At 45.2% G+C, this 20,945-nt stretch overlaps 2 protein-coding genes across 7 annotated transcripts in view; one reads left to right on the top strand and one right to left on the bottom strand.

Moving 5' to 3' along the window:
- The window catches only part of Slc25a15 (solute carrier family 25 member 15), a 24,899-nt gene extending 12,414 nt beyond the window's left edge, over positions 1–12,485 (top strand). For all 3 annotated transcript variants that reach the window (XM_031339247.1, XM_031339249.1, XM_031339248.1), the window contains exons 4-7: positions 4,776–4,913; positions 6,995–7,164; positions 8,889–9,047; positions 10,183–12,485. In XM_031339247.1, coding sequence (XP_031195107.1) covers positions 4,776–4,913; positions 6,995–7,164; positions 8,889–9,047; positions 10,183–10,307 — 592 coding nt within the window. In that variant the 3' untranslated portion in view covers positions 10,308–12,485. The remainder of the gene's footprint in view (positions 1–4,775; positions 4,914–6,994; positions 7,165–8,888; positions 9,048–10,182) is intronic.
- Positions 12,486–17,057: 4,572 nt separating this feature from the next.
- LOC116069005 (phosphatidylinositol 3,4,5-trisphosphate 3-phosphatase TPTE2-like) overlaps positions 17,058–20,945 on the bottom strand; it is a 116,887-nt gene continuing 112,999 nt past the window's right edge. For all 4 annotated transcript variants that reach the window (XM_031339245.1, XM_031339244.1, XM_031339243.1 and 1 more), the window contains 2 exons: positions 19,046–19,116; positions 17,058–17,353 (listed from right to left, as the gene is read on the bottom strand). In XM_031339245.1, the coding sequence (XP_031195105.1) occupies positions 17,227–17,353; positions 19,046–19,116 (198 nt within the window). In that variant the 3' untranslated portion in view covers positions 17,058–17,226. The remainder of the gene's footprint in view (positions 17,354–19,045; positions 19,117–20,945) is intronic.

The raw sequence follows: 20,945 nt of genomic DNA, 5'->3' as shown, positions 1-20,945 counted from the left end.
GTTGGCATGTAGGCTGCCTGCTGTGTGTTGGCATGTAGGCTGCCTACTGTGTGTTGGCATGTAGGCTGGTTGCTGTGTGTTGGCATGTAGGTTGCCTGTGTCTACAGCCCTTACTATGGCCATGGGGAGGGGCCATTGTCTCTGTCTTTCAGACTGAGAAATAGTCACAGTTGCTGGATCAAGGACAGGGTCATCTGAGTCCACTGTTCCCCTTCTGCCCCGTCCCGTCCTCTGTTACACTGGCAAGGATACTGGTCAGATGGAGAGGGAACATTTATCAAGAGCAGCAAAGGGAAACGGTGTTAGCAAGCGTTTGCTGTGGATTTCTGCAACCGCATCACAAACATTTGTGTGTCCTGATTTGAACCTAATGTGGCATGTGGTCTGACCTGGTTGTGTGAGATCTTGCACAGCAGAGACATTTAGGTCACAATTCATGTTCACTGGATGACAAACGGGACATTCTCTCTCTCCTTTTTTTTTTGGAAAAAATATTCATATAATGTATTTTGACCATATTTTCTCCTCCACCTTCCAAGATCCTTCCCACCTCCCTACCAACTTTATATTCCTTTTACCTCTTTAAAACGAACAAACAAACAAAGAGAGCAAGAAGCACACATACACGCAAAACCATGAAAGTGGAAATCAAAATAAACAGACCAACACAGCAAAAAATATCCAAAAAGACAAAAACATCTACAGCAGATTCTTACAAAACCCCATCCCACACGGCATGCACTTTCAGTTCCAGTTGTACAAATGCATCCCACATGCAGAGCTGAAGGTCTGTGTGCCTTATTTGTGCACTGGAAGATGAAAGTATTTATGAGAAAGCCAAAGTCCATAGAAATGCTGATTTAGCCTCTCCCTGTACACTCCTAAGATGCTCTGTGTTCATTCAGATTCTGGACTGATCCCAGCCCCTGAGGTTGAATTGACCTCCATGTTTATTGACTGATACCTTTTTTCTAGCAAACTTGGCACATTCTAGGTAATGACCCTAATTGACAGTTGCCTGCCAGCAGGTTGAGAGAGAGTCCCTGAGGAAGGCCAGATGTGGTCTGTAGGCTGGCCAAAAGACCATTTGAAGCCTTAGCTTTTAATAAAGTAGCTAAGGAGGGCTGTGAAGGAAAGAATAAGCAGCACAAGATGCATGCTTCACCTCACAGATGCAAGCTTCACCTCACAGACGCATGCTTCACCTCACAGATGCAAGCTTCACCTCACAGACGCATGCTTCACCTCACAGATGCATGCTTTACCTCACAGACGCAAGCTTCACCTCACAGACGCATGCTTCGCCTCATAGATGCATGCTTCACCTCACAGACGCATACTTCACCTCACAGATGCAAGCTTCACCTCACAGACGCATGCTTTACTTCACAGACGCAAGCTTCACCTCACAGACGCAAGCTTCACCTCACAGACACATGCTTCGCCTCATAGATGCATGCTTCACCTCACAGACGCATACTTCACCTCACGGACACATGCTTCACCTCACGGACGCATGCTTTACCTCACAGACGCATGCTTTGCCTCACAGATGCATGCTTCACCTCACAGACGCAAGCTTCACCTCACAGACGCAAGCTTCACCTCACAGACACATACTTCACCTCACAGACACATACTTCACCTCACAGATGCATGCTTTGCCTCACAGCAGCCTCTATACGAGGGCGTCCATTGGTATGCCTGCTTGGCTCTTCTTGGTTTGTGGCGGTAGGCTTAATTCTCGAAGGTCAAAGGGAAGTCTACCCAGCAAACAGCCCAGCTTCTGACAGCACCACGGTGAGCCTGCTCTCCTGAGGCCTGGAATGTTAGAGAGACCAGCTCAGCATGGGGACAGCAACTGCTGTCTTGACTCACATAGGTTAGACTCCCAGAAAATCAAGGCAGAAAAAGCTTGTTTAGCTCACAGTCGTCTGGGAGTACAAGAGCTTGGGCTGACATCTGCTTGGTTCTTCAAGGGTGCCTTCTGGCTGTGTGACGACGGCATTGCAAATGGAATCATGGTGGGAATGTGAGGAGAGATCACCAGATATTCCAGGGAGCTCTACTCTCATGGGAATTAACTGCAGTCCCGTGAGAACTGTATTAGTCCCCTCTAAGGATGGCAGCACCCTAGGCCCCACATCTTTTTAATTGAAAAATTTCTCATGCAGGATATTTTGATCATGTTTTTCCACCCTCCCAATTCTTCCCCCATCCTCCTTACCTCATTACCCACCTAATTTTATATTCATTTTCTCTTCCTTTCCCCCCACTCTATAACAAAACAAGTAAAACAAACACTACCTGCCCCCCGTGCACACAAATGAAAGTCAAAATAAACAAACAAAAGACCAATGAAGAAAGCAAACAAAACAAAACAATGCACAAACAGAGCAAAACGAAAAGTCTACAGAAATGCCACTTAGCTCACTTTGTGTTGCCCAATTACATCAGGGAAGGCCAGTGTATGTACTCAGGGACAGCCACTGGAGAACTTTGCCTTCGCTGCCAGGCGTCAGATGGTGCTAGCCTCTTGGTGGTGGTGGGGTGCCAGCCTGTGCCCACCATCCCTTTCTCGGTGCTGGGACCTTATCTCCCTTGAACCTGTGAAGTCTCACGCATGCTGCCATAGTCTCTGAGTTTATAAATCCATCAGCTCTCCTGGGACTTGCAGAAGATGCAGTTTCCTTGGAGTCATCCATCCCCTCTGGCTCTTACAGTCTTTCCTCCTCCCCTTTCACCCAGACCCCTTGAGGAGAAGGGTTTGATGGACACATCGCACTTAGGATTAAGTGCTCCAAAGTCTCTCACTTTCTGCACATTGTCCATCTCCTTCAAGAAGTTTCCCTGATGAGGGGCCGAGTGAGTACTGACCTATGAGGACAGCAATATGTCACTAGGGATTGTTTTATTACAATGTCAGCCTCCCCTAAGGCAATGGAGGTGAGGACATCCAGAGCAAAGGTCACTGGCTGAAAGCTAAGATACCAAGATGCCTCATTAGCATGGGGAGGCATTCCTGGAGTCTCCGGTGCAGGACTGTGTGACAGTCCTCGGGTCGGTAATGTGGGGGCTGGGATCCCCCAGAGAAGAGGAAGCCCTGCTCGCCGAGGGAGTCTGCGTATTTGGCCCGAGCTTGCGGCTATCTGTAGTGTCAGACTTGGACCTTAGCAGCAGGATTTCCCGACAGCTGGTTATTCCCTAACATCTGTGCCCATTGCACCGGTCTATCTTGCGCAGCTTGCTGTAGGTCTCGGGGGTTTGTAGCTGGGGGATACTGATGATTGAGTTTCTCCTCTAGGAGTGCGCAAAGTGCCTTCTAGTACCACGAATGCTAGTCAGTAGCGCCGAAGCTTCTGGTGGGCACCAGCTTGACACCTCTGCCTGATGACGTAGTAAATGTTGTCTTGAGCCACCAGCAGGTTGTGGAGGGGAACCAGTAACCCTGGCAGTGGCCTGTCATGTTCGGGTGTTTCCATGGGTAGGCCCCACCTCTTAAAGGTTCTATCACTTCAACCAGAGGACACAAGGGGACCAAGCTTCCATCGCACACACTGTTGGGTAGCATATGCAAACCATGTCAAATCCTATCCGATCACAAAAAACCTAGACTGTTTTAATCTGTGGTGGCTACATGACATGTCTGGTTATTCTGGTTGGATTTAGGCCAAAAGGAATATTGTCATAAATAAACCAAGGTGTTAATAGAATATATTTTGGGGTGCTAGGGCTGTGGGTACTTTCCTTCTCTCTCCTATGGCCCCTCCCCATGTTTTCTTTATGTGCCTTAGCTTGGGCTACTAAACAGAACACCATCCATTAGGAAGCTTAAAGAAACAAAAATTCTGGAGGCTGCAAAATCAAAGCTGACACCGAGTCCCTGAAAAGTCAAAGCCGGCAGACTGAGTCCCTGCTGTCCTGCCCTCAGTCATGAGTCCCTGCTGTCCTGTCCTCTGAGTCCCTGCTGTCCTGCCCTCAGTCATGGCTTGTCACGGTGTCCGCACTTGGCAGAGAGAGCGAGATTCTAGGCCATTGATCTCATGACGAAGGCCTCATCCTCAGCAACTTAGCTATTCCTAATTGCCTCTTAAGAACCCATGTTTGGTGCTGGAGAGATGGCTCAGCAGTTTAAGAGCACTGACTGTTCTTCCAGAGGTCCTGAGTTCAAATCCCAGCAACCACATGGTGGCTCATAGCCATCTGTAATGGTGTCTGATACCCTCTTCTGGTGTGTCTAAAGACAGCTACAGTGTACTCACATACATAAAATAAATATTTAAAAAAAAAAAGAACCCATGTTTGCTGGGCAGTGGTGGTACACGCCTTCAATCCCAGCACTCAGGAGACAGAAGCAGTGGGTCTATATAAACTGGAGGACAGCCTGGTTTACAAAGTGAGTTCTAAGATAGCCAAGGCTAGACCAAGAAAGCTTGCCCTGAAACTCCTCTTCCCTCCCCCAAAGGTACCTTGCTTTAAACACTATCACACACTAGTTCTCAACATATGAATTGGGGGTGGGATCCAAGCACGGATGTGGCAGTCAGGCAGACCTGGGTTTGATGCCTAGCATGCCACCTTGTAGATGTGTGGCTTTGGGGACATGCTCCCACTAAGTGCCATTCCTCATATGGAGCTGGAATGCTGCCGTCTGCCTTGGTCTTGGTATTCTTAGACGGGGCAGCTCAAGTAGATTCCCTTCTCGAATCCCCGTGCTCTCTCTGGTGTGCTGAAGGGATGGGTAAGCCGATGGTAAGCCTTCTCTGTGTTTTCAGTGACCTTCAGAATGCAGCCGCTGGTTCCTTTGCCTCTGCCTTTGCCGCGCTGGTTCTCTGCCCCACAGAGCTTGTCAAGTGCCGGCTACAGACCATGTATGAAATGGAGACATCGGGAAAGATAGCCGCCAGCCAGAAGTAAGCACTATTCTTCATTCATAGGTGTTGAGTTGTTCATCTCCGTGTACCGTGTTTTCATCTTATACTGTTAAAAGTAGGGAGCAAGTGTAGAAGCAGCTTTCTCTATTCTAAAATACGGCAGCAGCAGGGGCTACTTTTCTGGAAGGACTGTTTACTGTGTTTGAACTCACTGCCTACCCTGGAGGGCATGTAAGGCAGTTAATAGTGCAGAAATGGAGATGCCAGAGAGCTGAATCCCCCGCTTTGTCCTCCTGGGTGCATAAGGCATGACCTTATTTGGGAGGCAGCTTTGAACTGGATCTGAGAGAAAAGATAAGTGTGGCTATAGATTCTGAGTTGGGCGTTTAGTACCCTTTCTTAGATTCCGCGTGAATGTTCACCACAATCCAGTGCCAATCTCACCCTTCCCAAGCCTTCACATGCGTTCGCTAAGGGTTCAGGTTCTGAGAATATTCGTCAGAACCTTGTAAGTGGAGCCGCTCTCTGTGGTCAGAGCACTGCTCAGTGTAGACTTGACAGCAGCTGTCCATTACCATGAGGAGATATTTGCCACATGACGTGTCTAGACTAGAAAAACTGTCTGCTGCTCATAGTAATCACAAGCCTTGCCTATTTATTTTGATGTATCTGGTTGAAGATTGGCACCCCGGGTCTGTACAACCCTGGTTCCCTCTGTGGTAGTCACAGGCAGGGGTGGGGGGGTCTCCCTGCCATGCTTTGAAGGGCCATTTCTGAACTAGAACCTCCTCCCTACGGTACTGTGGGAACACACAGTCCAGGAACTTGCACTTCTGGAAGCAGGCATGGGATGGGTGAGACTTTGTAACCAGTGCCTGGAGTAAGAAATAGAACTTTACCACCGCACCGCATGAGCCTGGATGCAGGCTCATCACAGCTCGGTGTTGAGTTGGATTCACTTAGTATATTCATAGGTAGGATAGGGGCATGGTTGTGGGAGCATAGGTCACCAAAGCGGGGTGGTCCTTATGACCTTTGTCACTCCAGGACTTGAGGCTTTCTCTCTCCTGCTCCCTAAGAACAAAGTGAGTGATAAGTAGTTACACTGAGCATGTGGCATTCTGCTCGCTCTCTGTGCATATAAAACCTACCCCACGGCACACCGGTGATGTGGGCCCAGGCTGTCTGGCACAGAAGCAGCTCCAGGTGCAGGGCTCATCTACAGAAGAGTCCCTCTGCAATCCCTCCTCCCCTCACAGTTGAGAGACTCAGTTCTGGATGTTCCTAGGGTCCCAAGCGTTGTGGCTTGACCCTAAGAGTTTCTTGTCATGCCTTCAAGTAACATTCTCTGTACCAAAGCATATATATATATTTATATTATGATGACTCACTGTTGAGTGTCAACCTGACAGAGTCTAGAGTTACCTAGGAGGTAAGGGCACACCTGTGAGGGATTATCTTTATTCAATCATGTGAGGTAGGAAGACCCATCTAAAGAGTAGCTGGTACCCTTACCTGCACCTGGGTCCTAGACTGCATAAAAGGACAAAGTCAACTGAGCGCCAGCGGTCATTGACCCTGGCTTTCTGCTGCAGAAACTATGTGATCAGCTGCCCCAGGTTCCTGCTGCCACTACTTTGCCCCCACTGTGGACTGTATCCCTCTGAACTGTGAGCCAACATTAAGCCCTTTCTCCTTTAAGTTTGCATCTGTCAGATATTTTGTTACAAGTGACTAATATACCAGAAAGCTTGAGGAGGTAGGCTTCCAGGGCATCAGGAAGACACATTGTATTGTTTATCTCCTGCCAGATTTGGATGGCTCTGTACATCTCAGTCAGTGTAACTAGAGAAAGGTATACCCAGTTAGCAGGCCTGAGTAGGCCTGAGAAAGGGAGCAGCTGGTTTGTTGAACAGAAGTCCGAGAAGTCTAACAGAAGTCCTTTGGGGAGAATGCAGTTCACAGGAAGGCACCACACCGTTCCAGGAAGGCTGGTCGCGTCAGTCATCCTTGTACAAAACTCTCATTGCATGCACACACATTCTCCCTCCTGCTGTCCTTGGATGCACACACATTCTCCCGCCTGCTCTGAGCGTGTCTCCCACTTTGTCTTCCCGCAGCACAGTTTGGTCAGTTGTGAAGGAAATCTTTAGGAAGGATGGCCCCTTGGGCTTCTACCATGGCCTCTCAAGCACTTTACTTCGGGAAGTGCCAGGCTACTTCTTCTTCTTCGGTGGCTATGAACTAAGCAGATCATTCTTCGCATCAGGGAGATCAAAAGATGAACTAGGTAAGTGTATCCACATTGACGACATTGCGTTTAGTAGACTCTGCCTCCTGGGTTTGCTGACTTCCATAGGTTATGTGTTCGGTGTGCACCTTTCTGGGGCAGTTTCTAGATGCCCCAAAGTAAACTGGCAGCAGGTGTTGGCTCCCACCATCTCCTGAGGAAGACTCCCAAAGGTGAGCTCTGAGACCTTGTGTCCCAAACCTCTTCATTAATTCTGTTAATGTGGTCCCTTCCCCTTCTGGGTGGCAGCAACCGCTCTGGGCCCATCTTAAAAGAAAAACTAAAGAGAAATTATTTTCCCGATGGAGAAATCAGCTATCAATGATCTCATAGTTATAAAAACTTGTTTTCAAAGATTGGTTAATCTTTAAATAAGGTCATTACAATTATACCTCAGTAAGACTGTCTACCATGTCCTGTTTCTTGACATCAAATCACAAACAAGTTTGCTTCCCAGACATCTTTTAAAATCCACCATCCGTTAAATAAATACTTACTGAGAGATCTCAGTGTTCCTTATGCTTAGGCATTTAACTGACAGGATTTCCCAAGACGTTGTGCATGCAAGCTGCTCAGCAGCACCCCTGGCCATTTCTCCACTACATGTGGCATCCTCTGTCCACGGAGAAATCAAAACCAGCAAACAACATAGGTTCAGAAACGGCCAGAACCCCTGGGGAGACACAACCAACCTTACCTGAGAAGAAAGGACATTCAAGACTAAGCAGAAAAAACAATCCCCCAAATGACAAGAGGAGGAGGCATCTGCCACCTATGAGACTAGTGTTTGATATACTGACTGAACAGCCTGAATTACATCTCTGCTGTTAAACTGTATACCTTACTGTTAAATCTTCACCCAGAGTGTGTCTCTACCTTGTAAACCTTAGCTCTGAGGATAAGGCTGACAGGTGATGAAGGAAATTAGTCAGTGCTCATCAGTGTCACAGGGAGAAACGCCCCCAGTCGCACCTGTTCAGTGCAATACATTTTAAAAACCTGCTGTTTTTTAAAATTGTGTTTAGGGAGCAGCACAAGATTTTGCTTTGTTTTGTTTTCGTTTAGGTCACAGTAGAGAAAGATTTGGGGCTATTGGGAGTTGAACTTGAGGAAGCATGATTGTATTTCAGTGGCTTGTTTTCCTGTCCCCGTGATGTGAGACTTGTTGGTTGTAGGTGGGCCAACCCCAACTGGAGGACAAGGTTGGGGTGGGGACACAATACTCGAGTGAGCAGCTGGTCTTGATGAGGCCCAGGGAGACTCCAGCTTCTGAGACAGAACACTTTTCAAGAAGTTGTGCTTTTTTTTTTTTTTTAAAGATTTATTTATTTTATGTGTATGAGTACACTGTAGCTGTACAAGATGGCCGTGAACCATCATGTGGGTGGCTGCTGAGAATTGGACTCAGGACCTCTGCCGGCCCCGCTTGCTCTGGGCTCACTCGCTCTGGGCCTGCTCGCTCTGGCATAATTCACTGTAGCTGTCTTCAGACGCACCAGAAGAGGGCGTCAGATCTCATTACGGATGGTTGTGACCCACCATGTGGTTGCTGGGGTTTGAACTCAGGACCTTCCGAAGAGCAGTCAGTGCTCTTACCTGCTGAGCCATCTTGCCAGCCCCCCCCCCCCTTTTTTTTAAAAAGGAAGTTGTGCTTCTTTTAAGTGTTACATGTGTTTCTGGATATGCCACCTAACACAGGACCACCGGCCGCTCTCCCTTTCTAGGTCCTGTCCCGTTGATGCTAAGCGGTGGATTTGGTGGGATTTGCCTGTGGCTTGCTGTGTATCCGGTGGATTGTATCAAATCTAGAATTCAAGTTCTTTCTATGACTGGAAAGCAGACAGGACTCATCAGAACCTTCCTGAGTATTGTGAAGAATGAAGGTGAGTGTGTTCACAGTGGCCCGGGGTTAGTCCGCCCATGGCCTGCTCTTGCCTTCCTGCCTCCTAGTGTTCTAAATCCCTTGGGGGAGTTTTAAGATGCAGACTTTGATCGTGTTATAGGGAGGAGTGCTTTGAGGCGAGTAGCATCGCTTCATTTATGTAATCTAGACATGCGAAGCCCTAACCGGGTCATTCAAGGCTTTAAAGGAACATGTTGAGTGGATTACATTCTAATTTCACTAGAAAGAATGTATGTAATACAGCATCTTTAGTAATAAGACTTCTGGGAGGAGAAATGATCTGGGCAGTTTTTAACATGATCTGCTATCGGTTTCTAGAGTTATACAGGAGGATGCAGACTTTTAAAGTCATATTTATATGACATCAACTTTGTGCAACCAAAGACCTGTTCTGCCTTTCTGGCATCCACTATTTAGACATCTTAAAATTAGGGTTATGGGAAGGTTTGAACAGAACAGAGAGAAGGGGTAAATGATATAATTATTTTGTAATCTAAAGATATAATTATATTGTAATCTTAAAAATGAAATAAAAGAAGCAGCAGATGAGGTATATGGTAAAAATGTCATTATATGAAAAACAAAACAACAAAAAATACCTTGGATTATGAACCTGTGCGTTGGGTTTAAAGAGAGGGAGAACACAGTGATAGAGAGACACGGAGACATGCTTAAACTCATGTTCCAAATAGAATGCAGGAGTCTTGTGTATTACCACAACTCCCGAGTGTCCTCTCCAGTTTAGCCTGGCATACGCTAGTTAAGTCTCCCTCATGACCACGCTGAGCAAGCTTAGACTAGAAACACACCTCGGGTTCTCTTGCTGGTCCCTCGTCTCCTCGATGGCCTCCACCTGGCCATGTTAGGCCTTCGCTCTGCCATGTCTATACTGCAGGAGTCTCGCATGCATAGAAATCGGTTTGTTATCTGAGCATCAACCAGCTTTGCTGGGGGCTTGCTGCTTACCTTGTTCTGTAGTCTGCCGAGGGGAATGTAAGCTAGTCCCTTTATCTGGTTCCAATGCTGTTGTCTGAATTTGTGGGCACAGTCTCTTCTGTGTACCTGCGCCCCCACGGAATGCTGTCACTGTCTTTTGATTGCCTTTTGCCTTTCAGGAATAACAGCCTTGTATTCTGGACTGAAACCCACTATGATCCGCGCATTCCCTGCCAATGGGGCACTGTTTTTGGCCTACGAGTACAGCAGGAAGTTGATGATGAACCAGTTGGAAGCATGCTGAAGTGTCCTGATGTGCCTGGATTCAAGGCAGACGTTTAGTGACTGGTTAACTCAGGGTTTCAGGGGAGTACAAGAACAATGTGGAATTATGTGATTCATTGGGACTTTGTCCTTGTCTTCCCTTCTTCTGTTCAAAGTCTCGGATTTTGTGGATGGTCCTCCATTCTACACAGTATAATTTCTGCCTATTATTGCACCAAAACAGAAAAGTCACTGTTCTTATTCTTGGTGGAGTGTACAGGGGAGCTGGTGGCCTCCTGCACAGGGGAGCTGGTGGCCTATGCACAGGGATGCTGGTGGCCTATGCACAGGGATGCTGGTGGCCTCCTGCACAGGGATGCTGGTGGCCTCCTGCACAGGGGAGCTGGTGGCCTATGCACAGGGATGCTAGTGGCCTATGCACAGGGATGCGGGTGGCCTATGCACAGGGATGCTGGTGGCCTCATGCACCGGCCTTACGTACTGGCCGTGTACAGACCGTGTTCTTCTCAGGACAACTTCGGTGGAAGTCAGCAGTACACATGCAATTTAGATGGTCCTGTCACCACAGGAAAACAAAACTTTGTGTTTAATTATCAATGGTGACCAATTTTTATGTAGGTTGTTGTAAATGATGGCTTATAAATGATCCTAGGTAAAGAGAGGGCTGCTGCTAAAAGCCGCAGAGCCCGTGCACTAAGAGGCTAACGTTTTTTTTAACTTTTTATGGTATACTAAAGCTAAAACATCCCTCTATATTTTTAGATAACCTTATATGCGTAGCCTTGTGTGGCTTCTATGTTCCTGATGAAGTTTCTGTGGGCATCCCAGGCTTTTCCCATGATGTTCATTCCCTCAGAGTGCAGTTCACCTTCTAGTGGGCTTCTCATTCTGCACTCTGGTACTGGGTGGTGTGGCCCGAGTGCTAGACCTCTGGAGGGCAGCAGAGGACTCACCGGCTCCCTTCTCACTAGCTTCCTCCCTCTGTGCTACTCCTGAACCACAGAGACTGCCCTGCCCTGCTCTCATGAAAACCAACAGAGATTCTTACCTGGTCTCAGCAGGAATCCAGGGTGCTCTTATGGTACTGGATCTGAGGCCACTCTGAGCCCACTGTCTCTCTGCCTCCACCAATCAGAAGGCCTTCCAGGAAGCAGAGAGGAAGTCTGGGCTGTCCCTGCTTTGATCACAGGGTTCTACTAATGGGGAAATCCAAAGGAGCTCATTAGTTAGGCACCTTCCTGAAGTTCACTTTCGGGTCCACAGCTTCTTGATTTGCTTCTAGATTTGGAGCTGGCAGTTTATGAATTTCAGTGACTGTAGATGATATGTAACTCTGGAAAGCATTGTGACATAATAAAAATATTTTTATTAAACTAGGTAGTATGTATGTAGCAACCAAAAAACTCGACCTCACATTTCGTCTTACCCCAAGACACAGGGATGGATAATTCTTTGGCTGTAAGGTCTTATCACCGCAGAGACCAGGCACATGGGAGGTCTTATCACCACGGAGACCAGGCACATTGTCTGTACCACTCCAAGACCAGGGGGATGGCAGCAGCAGCTGCTTCTACTCTGCCTATAGAGCTGAGGGAAGTTGGTTGACCTTGCCACAGTGCCAGGAGGACAGGAGTCAGGAAAGCAAAGATTTCCAGAAAGGGAGGGATACGTGTCAGCATTCCCGGAGAGAGCTCAGCATTCACGAAGAATTCACGAAGTCTGTCTACTCCAGTGCTCTCTGTTCTTGTATGATCAATGACTACCAAGTGATGCTTCATCTGAACTGGTGTGGATTGAAGCAAGCCTAGGACTGGCTTCCTGCAGGAAAAGAACTGACCAAAGCAAAGCTTTCCCTTTCAGTGCCTGGGGTCTAGTGCACATTACTCTTGTTGGTAGTGTGTCTCCTCAGTCTGTCCATTATGGTCTCTCCCATAGAGAGAGTCGGGAACAAGAGGAAGTGAAAAATAGAGGCCTAAGGAGAATTTTTTTTTTAAAAAAATTATTCTGTTGATTTGATTTGTGGTTTCATGTTTGAGTGCAGTTGTAATTGAGACAAAACTAGAACTTTGAGATATTTTGTTTAAAGAAATGAGTGCTCTGTCATTATTAGATAAACCTAATGTGAGTCTATGATGAGTTTCACTTAAATACACTGTATTTATATTAAGGACCCATATTAAAGAGTTATGGATAATAACACTTTAAGGTGGTGGTTGCACTGGAGTAAGTGTTCTTTCTGGCATCTAGATTCCTGGTGTAAAATAATTTTACTTTAGGCAGGTTGACAGAAGAGCATTACTTCTGTACAGCCCATAAAATTGTGCTCTGTGGCAATGTGAATGAGAATGGGGCCATAGTCTCAGATTTGGATGTTTAGTCCCTAGGGAATAGAACTGTCTGATAGGATTTGGAGGATTGGGAGACATGGCCTATTGGAGGAAGTGTGACACTGTGGGTGGCCTTTGAGGAAAAAAAGCTCTTCCAGGCCCAGTCTCTCCCTGCTGCCTGTGGCTCACATTGTTAAGCTCAGCCCCAGAGCTTGCCTGCTGAGCGCTCCCTGCTGTGATAATGGAGTAACCCTCTGAAACTGTAAGCCAGCTTCCCTTAAATGCTTTCCTTTTTAAGAGCTGCTATGGCCTTTAGTGTCTGTGCTTACCAAAAGACCAGTGACTACAAGTGCACGTGTGTGTGCACTCACCCATGTGTGAGTGTGTGGCAGCCAGAGGTTGCCTGTTTTCTTCTCCCCATTCTTCACCTTGTATTTTCAAATAATTTTTAGAATTTTTTTGAGATTGTATAATTACATTATTTTCCCCTTTCCCTTTCCTCCTTTCAACCATGTACTCCCACCTTGCTCTCTCATTCAAATTCATGGCCTCTTTTTCTTTGTTTGTAACTCATACACACACACACACACACACACACACACATATGTATACATACATACATACACATACACATACTCACTGACACACACATACATACATACATACATACAAATACACACATGCACACATAAGCACATGTATACATATATACATGCACATACACACTCACTGACACACATACATCACAGACATACATACATACAAATACACACACATAACACACACGCACACATAAACACATATATATACATATACAGACACACACATGCATGTACATACACACATATGCACATGTGAGCACACACACTTATGTACACACATACACATACACACGTAGACACACATACATGCATATATACACATACATACATGTACCCATATACAGCATATACCTATCTTGCTCCAGCTCAGTTTCTCTAATGTTACTCGTGTGTGTGTGTGTGTGTGTGTGTGTGTGTGTGTGTGTGTGTGTGTTTTCAGGGCTGACCATTTGGTGTTGGTGTGCTTATCTCTGGAGAAGGCCCCTGCTCTCAGCACTCCTGAGTTGCCTGTAGTTCTTTGTCTAGGAATGAGGCCTGGTGAGCTTTTTTATTTTGATATCGTATCTATTGGTGTTGTCTTTCTTGATCAGACAGCCATGTTACTGTCTAAGGCTGCATGGGTAGCTGCTGTGACATCTCTAGGAGACACAATCTCACAGCAAACTTCATGATCCTCTGGTTCTTATAATGTTCCCACCCCCTCCTCTGCAGTGAAATCTGAGCTGCAGAAGCAGAAGCTGTGCTGTAGATGTATCTGTTGAGACTGGGCTCCACAGCTCTGTAGTGTGATCGGTTATGGTCTTTGTAATGGTCTCTGTCTGGTGGCAAAGAGATGTTCCCTTGGTGAGAGGTGAGGACTGCACTTACCTGTATATAAAGATAAGATCATGGTAACCCTCAGAGCAGTGATGGAGCACACACTTTGGTGGTAATTGACAGCTCTTTAATTGGTCGTAATGCCTACTCAACACGAGGGAAATCTTGTGTGGTGCTGGAAACCAGACCGACTGCCTATTGAAGTCTGCCTTAGGCTTCTTTGAGAGGGGGGTCTCACTGGGTCTGGAGCTGGCCGAGCAGACTGGCAAACCAGTGGCCTCTTGAGGCTCAGTTAACCCTTGAGTGCCTGTCTTTGGTCCCCGGTGCTGGGGTTGCAGGTTAGTGCGTACCTGGCTTTTGCACAGGCGCTAAGATCTGAACTTGGGAACCTTACGCATGCTTGCTCAGCAGGCACTTGACGAAGTGAGCTCTCTGCCCCTGCTCAGCATCCCCTCCTCGGCCCCCACCCTGCTCGGCTCCTCACTGTGTCTACTTTTTAGAAATAAGTGAACCACTTGCTATTTAGTTTAGGAAGATGATTGGTTTTCTTGGTGGGTTTTGAGACTGGGTGTGTCACCCTGTAGCTCAGACTGGCCTGGCATTCACTGTGAAGCACAGAATGGCCTTGAGCTGAAGGTGGCCTTCTCTCCTCGACCTCCCAATGCTGGTTGCAAGTGTGAGCACCATGCCTCAAACTCTTCTGCCCCAGATGCTTTGCAATGGCGATAATCCCATGCCAGGTGGGTAAGTTCTGTCCAGGCCAAGTGGCATCATTCAGCTATATTGTGAGATGAGTTTCTCAGTTTTTTTTCTGAGAATTGATCACCTGGGTGTCTAGGAGAGCAAAACACCATAAGGCCTAAACAAGTTTCTTAATGTGAACAAAACCGGAATAACACGGAAACCTTTAGCTGTCAAGAGATTTTGATGAATCTGGAATGGTGAGAGAGAAACCTCAATGTTAACCTCTTTTCAAAGAACGCTTTTGTTTATTGGGTTTATTTTTTGGGACAGGGTCTATCTGTGTAGCCCTGGCTGACCTAGAACTCACTATGACCTAGACCAGGATGGCCTCGAACTCATATGAGATCTGCCTGCCTCTGCCTCCTGAGTGCTGGGATTTAAGGTGTACTGCCATCACCGGGCTACATCTGTTCTTGTTGCCAGTGTGTGACAAGCTCCAAGGCTGACCCGCCATGGAATCTGCCTGTGGATTATGCTGCTTGCACATTACAGGAAGTATTAGTGTGCCGGAAGCAGGCTTGCCCCAGCACACGTTTCCATAACTGGAATTATGGGAGATAGAAACAATAATGTGGAAAGTGTTTTTCCTTGGAGAAGAGTCAGGCTGGGGGAGGACGGGGCCAGGACCTTTGGGGATGGTTAGAGGATGGCAAGAAAGCGGTGGCAGAAACTCCTGCCAGCTCTCTCAGACTGCTGCTCTCCCATTCCCAGGGACTCTCAGAGCTTCAGTCATACCCAGGGCAATCACAGCCCTTATTTATCTTCTTTTCCCTTCAAAACAAAATGCAGAGTTTTACCTCCCAGACTTTGGAGCCGCTGACCCGGTGTCCGAGTGTAACTAACATGTACTGACTATGCAGAGTTGCTCGATTGCAGTGAACTGCCCCAAGCCCCTTTTATTTTTGCGTACTATTACTGTTTTTAGAGCTATTTCTACAGAATGCAGGGTGTTTCAGGCATTCCACAGCCACGCCTTGCCTAGTGTTATTTCTGCCAACGAGGGCAATGTATATGTGGTTCTGTAGGATTACATTGTTCAGTTAGCTGTCATGGCTTTATGGAGAGTCACTCTATGGTCTTTGCATAATGACGGACTCATCTGTTGACATTTCTTAGATGGTGTCTATGATGTGAGAACAGAGAGTCTTATAGTTGCTACTGTTCATTTCCAGATGAATTCACCTTGGCTGAATTATTGACATCCTTACTAATAAAAAGGAAAGTCCAAATAAAGTTAACTTCAGTAAAGCCAAAACCGGCATTTTTTTTTCCCCAAGGACCATCATGGCTTTGAGATCCTGTGTCCACAAGGGGACTTGGAGTGAAGCAGCACTTGATACCAAACAGAAAATGCATCCCGTGTGGACACGGGCTAAGTTGTGCTCCAAGGCAACTTCCCTCAGCTGCTTGGTTCAGGAGAGCAGAAGCAATGAACTTTAACACGTGTAAGCCGCTCAGCTCCCCTTAATGTTTCGCACAACTGGGAATCACTGAAGATTGCGCTTTCCACGTTTACTCATGTCTTCATCCTTCCTATGTGTGTAATGTAGGGAGTTTGTCACATAAGCTACCTGTGCATTGCTTACAGAGGAGGGAAAGGGAGTTAGCCACGAGGGCCTAGGGTTCCTGTTTGTTTGCTTTTCCTTCTCTGGATTTAGAACATTGGTTTTGCTTGGCTGCGGGGATGGCTCGGTGGGTAAAGGTGCTTGCTGCCGACCCTGAGGATCTGAGTTCCATCTCAGAGCCCGTTTGATGGAAGGACTGAACAGTCTCCCACAGGTGTCCTCAACTGGCTGTGTGTGCACCATGGCACATGCACACCCATGCACAAGCACATACAGGCACAAGTATGCAGGTAAAATACATATCAAAACAAAGCAAAAACTTTGGCATCGCTGCCAATCAGATGTATCTGACAATCTGTAAATCAAGTAGAAGCAAATCACCAACAGAATAAATACTTGGCCAGAAATATATAAGTACTTGTATTGTGTGCAAACACAATTTTTATATAGCTCTATTATTTTGACATGAAAGATCTGTTATTTCAAAATGATGCCTAATACTCCCATGTACTGTATGTTCCAAACAATACAAAGATAACCAGGCATGGTGGTACATGCCTGTAATCCCAGGACTCAGGCAGGTGGATTTTTGTGAGTTCACGTCTAGCCAAATAGTGAATTCCAGGCTAGCAAAGGCTATATGCAATACTTTCTCAAAAACAGAGAAAGACTGTGTTGTATATGCCTTCAAAGAAAAAAAATGACAGTTGACATGATTTTCCTGTATACATTTAATATACTTCCCAGAAACATATGTACATACATATACATATACATATATATAAAATACAGACATACCATCAAGAACATAGGTTAGAAGACAGAACTATGTAGCATGGATCTGGAAGGACATGATTCTATCCAAGAGGGGGAGCAGCACTAATTCAACAGTTAGTATGTAAACGGGAGCTTGTCTCATTAAAATACACCTCTATTGCAAACTTTGGACCATAAATTTTCCATGTTTTTGATTTATGGGCATTGTCCAATTCGTTTCTTCGTAGATAAAGCCTAAAAAATAGGGGGTGGGGGAGAAACCCATTACACCTTCTAGAGCTAACAGAAAGGCATACAATAGATTACCCATTTTGGCATGTCAGAAAAGACCTCACTACCAATCAGAGCCTCAGTCCCTCTCCTGTGTGTTGGTTGGCTCCTTGCAATTCTTCGAGATACAAAATACTTTAACAAGGACTGTTGCTGATTCTTCCAACATTGGTTTTTATTATCTTATTGATATTTCTATAAGTAAATACTCCAGAGATGTATTAATAAACCCCAGTAATAAAATACTGCTTCTCCACCAAGTAAAAAAATTGGTGTTTTGGCTAAACAGCCACCTCCTGACTACATAAACATCATACTCATATGCAAATTAAATGTTACAAACATTTATAATCCCATATAAAAGTGAGCATTAAAAATGGTCCAACTTTGCTTCTTTTATATTAATGTTGACCATAAAGAACGAAACTATCCTCTAGCAAAAATCACTCTTGAGAAATAGCAACAAATTACCAACTGGCTTTCGAACACTCATGAGTCAAAGGTCACTTTTACTCCTCTAAATGTGTGTGCATTGCAAGCCTGTGGACCACTGGTTCACTGCTTGTGTATTACAAGGCTTGACTTGTTAACCAGTCTTAGTCAGCTTGAAGAGAAGGTTAGGACAGAGTGGATTCTCATTTTCTCTCTGCCTGCCTGTTAATGTGTCTGTCTCTTCCTCCCTCTTCTTATCATTACCACAAGAAGACTCTTTGGGATAATATTCAAATCCAATTATTTTTAATAAAGATTTCCAGTTCAATTTTTTTTTTCTTTTTGGTTTTTGGAAACAGGGTTTCTCTGTGTAGCCCTGGCCGTCCTGGACTCACTCTGTAGACCAGGCTGGCCTCGAACTCAGAAATCCGCCTGCCTTTGCCTCCCAAGTGCTGGGATTAAAGGCATGCGCCACCACTGTCCAGCATTCCAGTTCAATTTCTAACAAATTATTTTCAAATCACATTTAAGAGGAAAACTGTCACGGGAATGGTTTTAGGTGACTTCACTAATACCAATGCTTTCTAACTCCTGCCCCAGATGGTAGGTGTGTCGATCAGCTTCTAGGCTGCGGACACCTCTGGGTCACACATGGAATTCGGCGGGTGGGTGCCAGTTAGCCAATACTTATTCCTCGAGGATTTGTTAAACTCAAGGCATTGAGCAGATGCATATTAAATTTCCTTGGAAGGAATTTACTATCACACTCAAGATTTGAGTATATACTACACTTTAACTTATAGTCCAAGGTCTCGGAGCTTGTGATTCACACAACCCTGAGGCTCAACAAGTAGCTGTGTTTAAAAAAATAACCTTTACCAAGTTACATAGTTTCCCAGTGAGGTGAGCTGAGTGGTAGCGGGGACCTCTACTGGGACTGAGTTCCATGGGGGCGGAAAGACAAAAGGAAACACAAACTAAGTGCATAAATGTATGGTGTGTTGTATATATATTTCATATTAATAATAAATGTAAACAAACCCAAAAGATTTTCACCCCATACTAAGATGACGTCAGGCATTGGAGTGATGAGTCACAGGCATTGGTGTGACGGAGTCACGAGCCCTTTGTTCCTATAAGCTGAACTTAGAGGACAGCTGGCATAAACCTTGTCCTAATACATGGTACCTTAAGCTGTTTCTGTTGGATTACAATGTATCCTACCTGTTATTTCGAATAAAAGACGTATGAAACCAGAAGAAAAATGGGCAGTCATCATAGTATTTAGGAAGACTCTGAAAAAGACAGGGTTAAAGAAAAAGGTTAGTTTCATCATAAAATTAATACACAGAACTACTAAGTCTGACGAGTTTAAAATCTCCTATTCACGTTAATACGCTGAGCAACCACATCCATTAACTATGCAGCACTTAAAGGTTTCTCATGAGACACTCAAGACATAAGGCTTCAAGAGAATGTTGTTTTCTCTTGGTGTTAAAAATGTTAAGGAAAGGTATTTACATGTTACAAATGTGTTATTTAGCTGGAATTTTCAATTAAAATATAAATCTCAAATATAGTACAGTAAAGTAAAAGAAAATAGGTAAATTGAACTTCATTAAGATGTAACTTTTATGCATTAAAATTACAGTGTTTGAAAAGGCCATAAGGAATCCTTATTTTTATTAGTGTAAATTTACATATATGTATACATATGTATATAAGGGTGTATGTATACATTTTCATATATAGTTTAAATGAAGTTATGCTGATAGTGTTCTACCCTAGAGCAGTAGACTAAAAAATAACTAAATACTCAACCCCAGTACTGGGTGTAAGAAACTGTAAATAAATGATAAACCCCAGTACTGGGTGTGAGAAACTAAATAAATACTAAACCCCAGTACTAGGTGTGAGAAACTAAATAAATACTAAACCCCAATACTGGATGTGAGAAACTGCGTCGTTTCAGATTGTGGGTCAGGGAGACACAGAGGCTTCCCAGACAATATAGGTTATTGCTCTTGCTCTTAGTTCCCTCCCAATCAAGACCCCCATCTCGTTCTTCACAGAAATAGAAAAAAAAATACTAAAATTCTTATGGAGTCACAAAGACTTTAGAAAGCCAGAACCACCCTGAGGGGAGATAACAATGCTGAAGAGATTACCATTCAAGATTTTAGATACATTATAGAGCCATAGAAATAATAATTTTAAAAAAGGTACAGAGGGACAGGATTCTTCTGGTTTCCATCTGTGCCCCAGAGCTGACCCTGAGCCCCAGAGCTGACCCTGAGCCCCAGAGCTGACCCTGAGCCCCAGAGCTGACCCTGAGCCCCAGAGCTGACCCTGAGCCCCAGAGCTGACCCTGAGCCCCAGAGCTGACCCTGAGCCACAGAGCTGACCCTGAGCCACAGCTCTCCCTACCCAAGTCCTGCCCGGAGCCAGCTCGTCTCCCAGGAGTGCTGACTACCTAAGATCACAGACTCACAGAAGGAACAAGCTACAGTCAGAGACAGCAAGACCAGCTAACACCAGAGATAACCAGATGGGGAGAAGCAAGTGCAAGAACATAAGCAACAGAAACTAAGGCTACTTAGCATCATCAGAACCCAGTTCTCCCACCACAGCTAGTCCTGGATACCCCAACACACCGGAAAAGCAAGATTCTGTTTTAAAAATCACATCTCATAATGATGATAGAGGACTTAAGGACATAACTCAAAGAAATACAGGAGAACACAGGTAAACAGATAGAAACCTGTAAAGAGGAAAAACAAAAATCCCTTAAATAAACACAGGAAAACACAGCCAAACAGGTAAAGGAATTGAACAAAACCATCCAGGATCTAAAAATGGAAATAGAAACAATAAAGAAATCACAAAGGGAGACAACCCTGAAGATAGAAAACCTAGGAAAGAGATCAGGAGTCATAGATATAAGCATCACCAACAGAATACAAGACACAGAAGAGAGAATCTAGGGGCAGAAAATACCATAGTAGACATTGACATAACAGTCAAAGAAAATGCAAAAAGCAAAAGGCTCCTAACTCAAAACATTAAATCCAGGACACAATGAAAAGACTAAACCTAAGAATAATAGGTATAGAAGAGAGTGAAG

Source organism: Mastomys coucha, unplaced genomic scaffold (genome assembly GCF_008632895.1).
Source record: "Mastomys coucha isolate ucsf_1 unplaced genomic scaffold, UCSF_Mcou_1 pScaffold22, whole genome shotgun sequence".
Taxonomy (NCBI): domain Eukaryota; kingdom Metazoa; phylum Chordata; class Mammalia; order Rodentia; family Muridae; genus Mastomys; species Mastomys coucha.
This window is presented reverse-complemented; position numbering and strand designations above follow the sequence as displayed.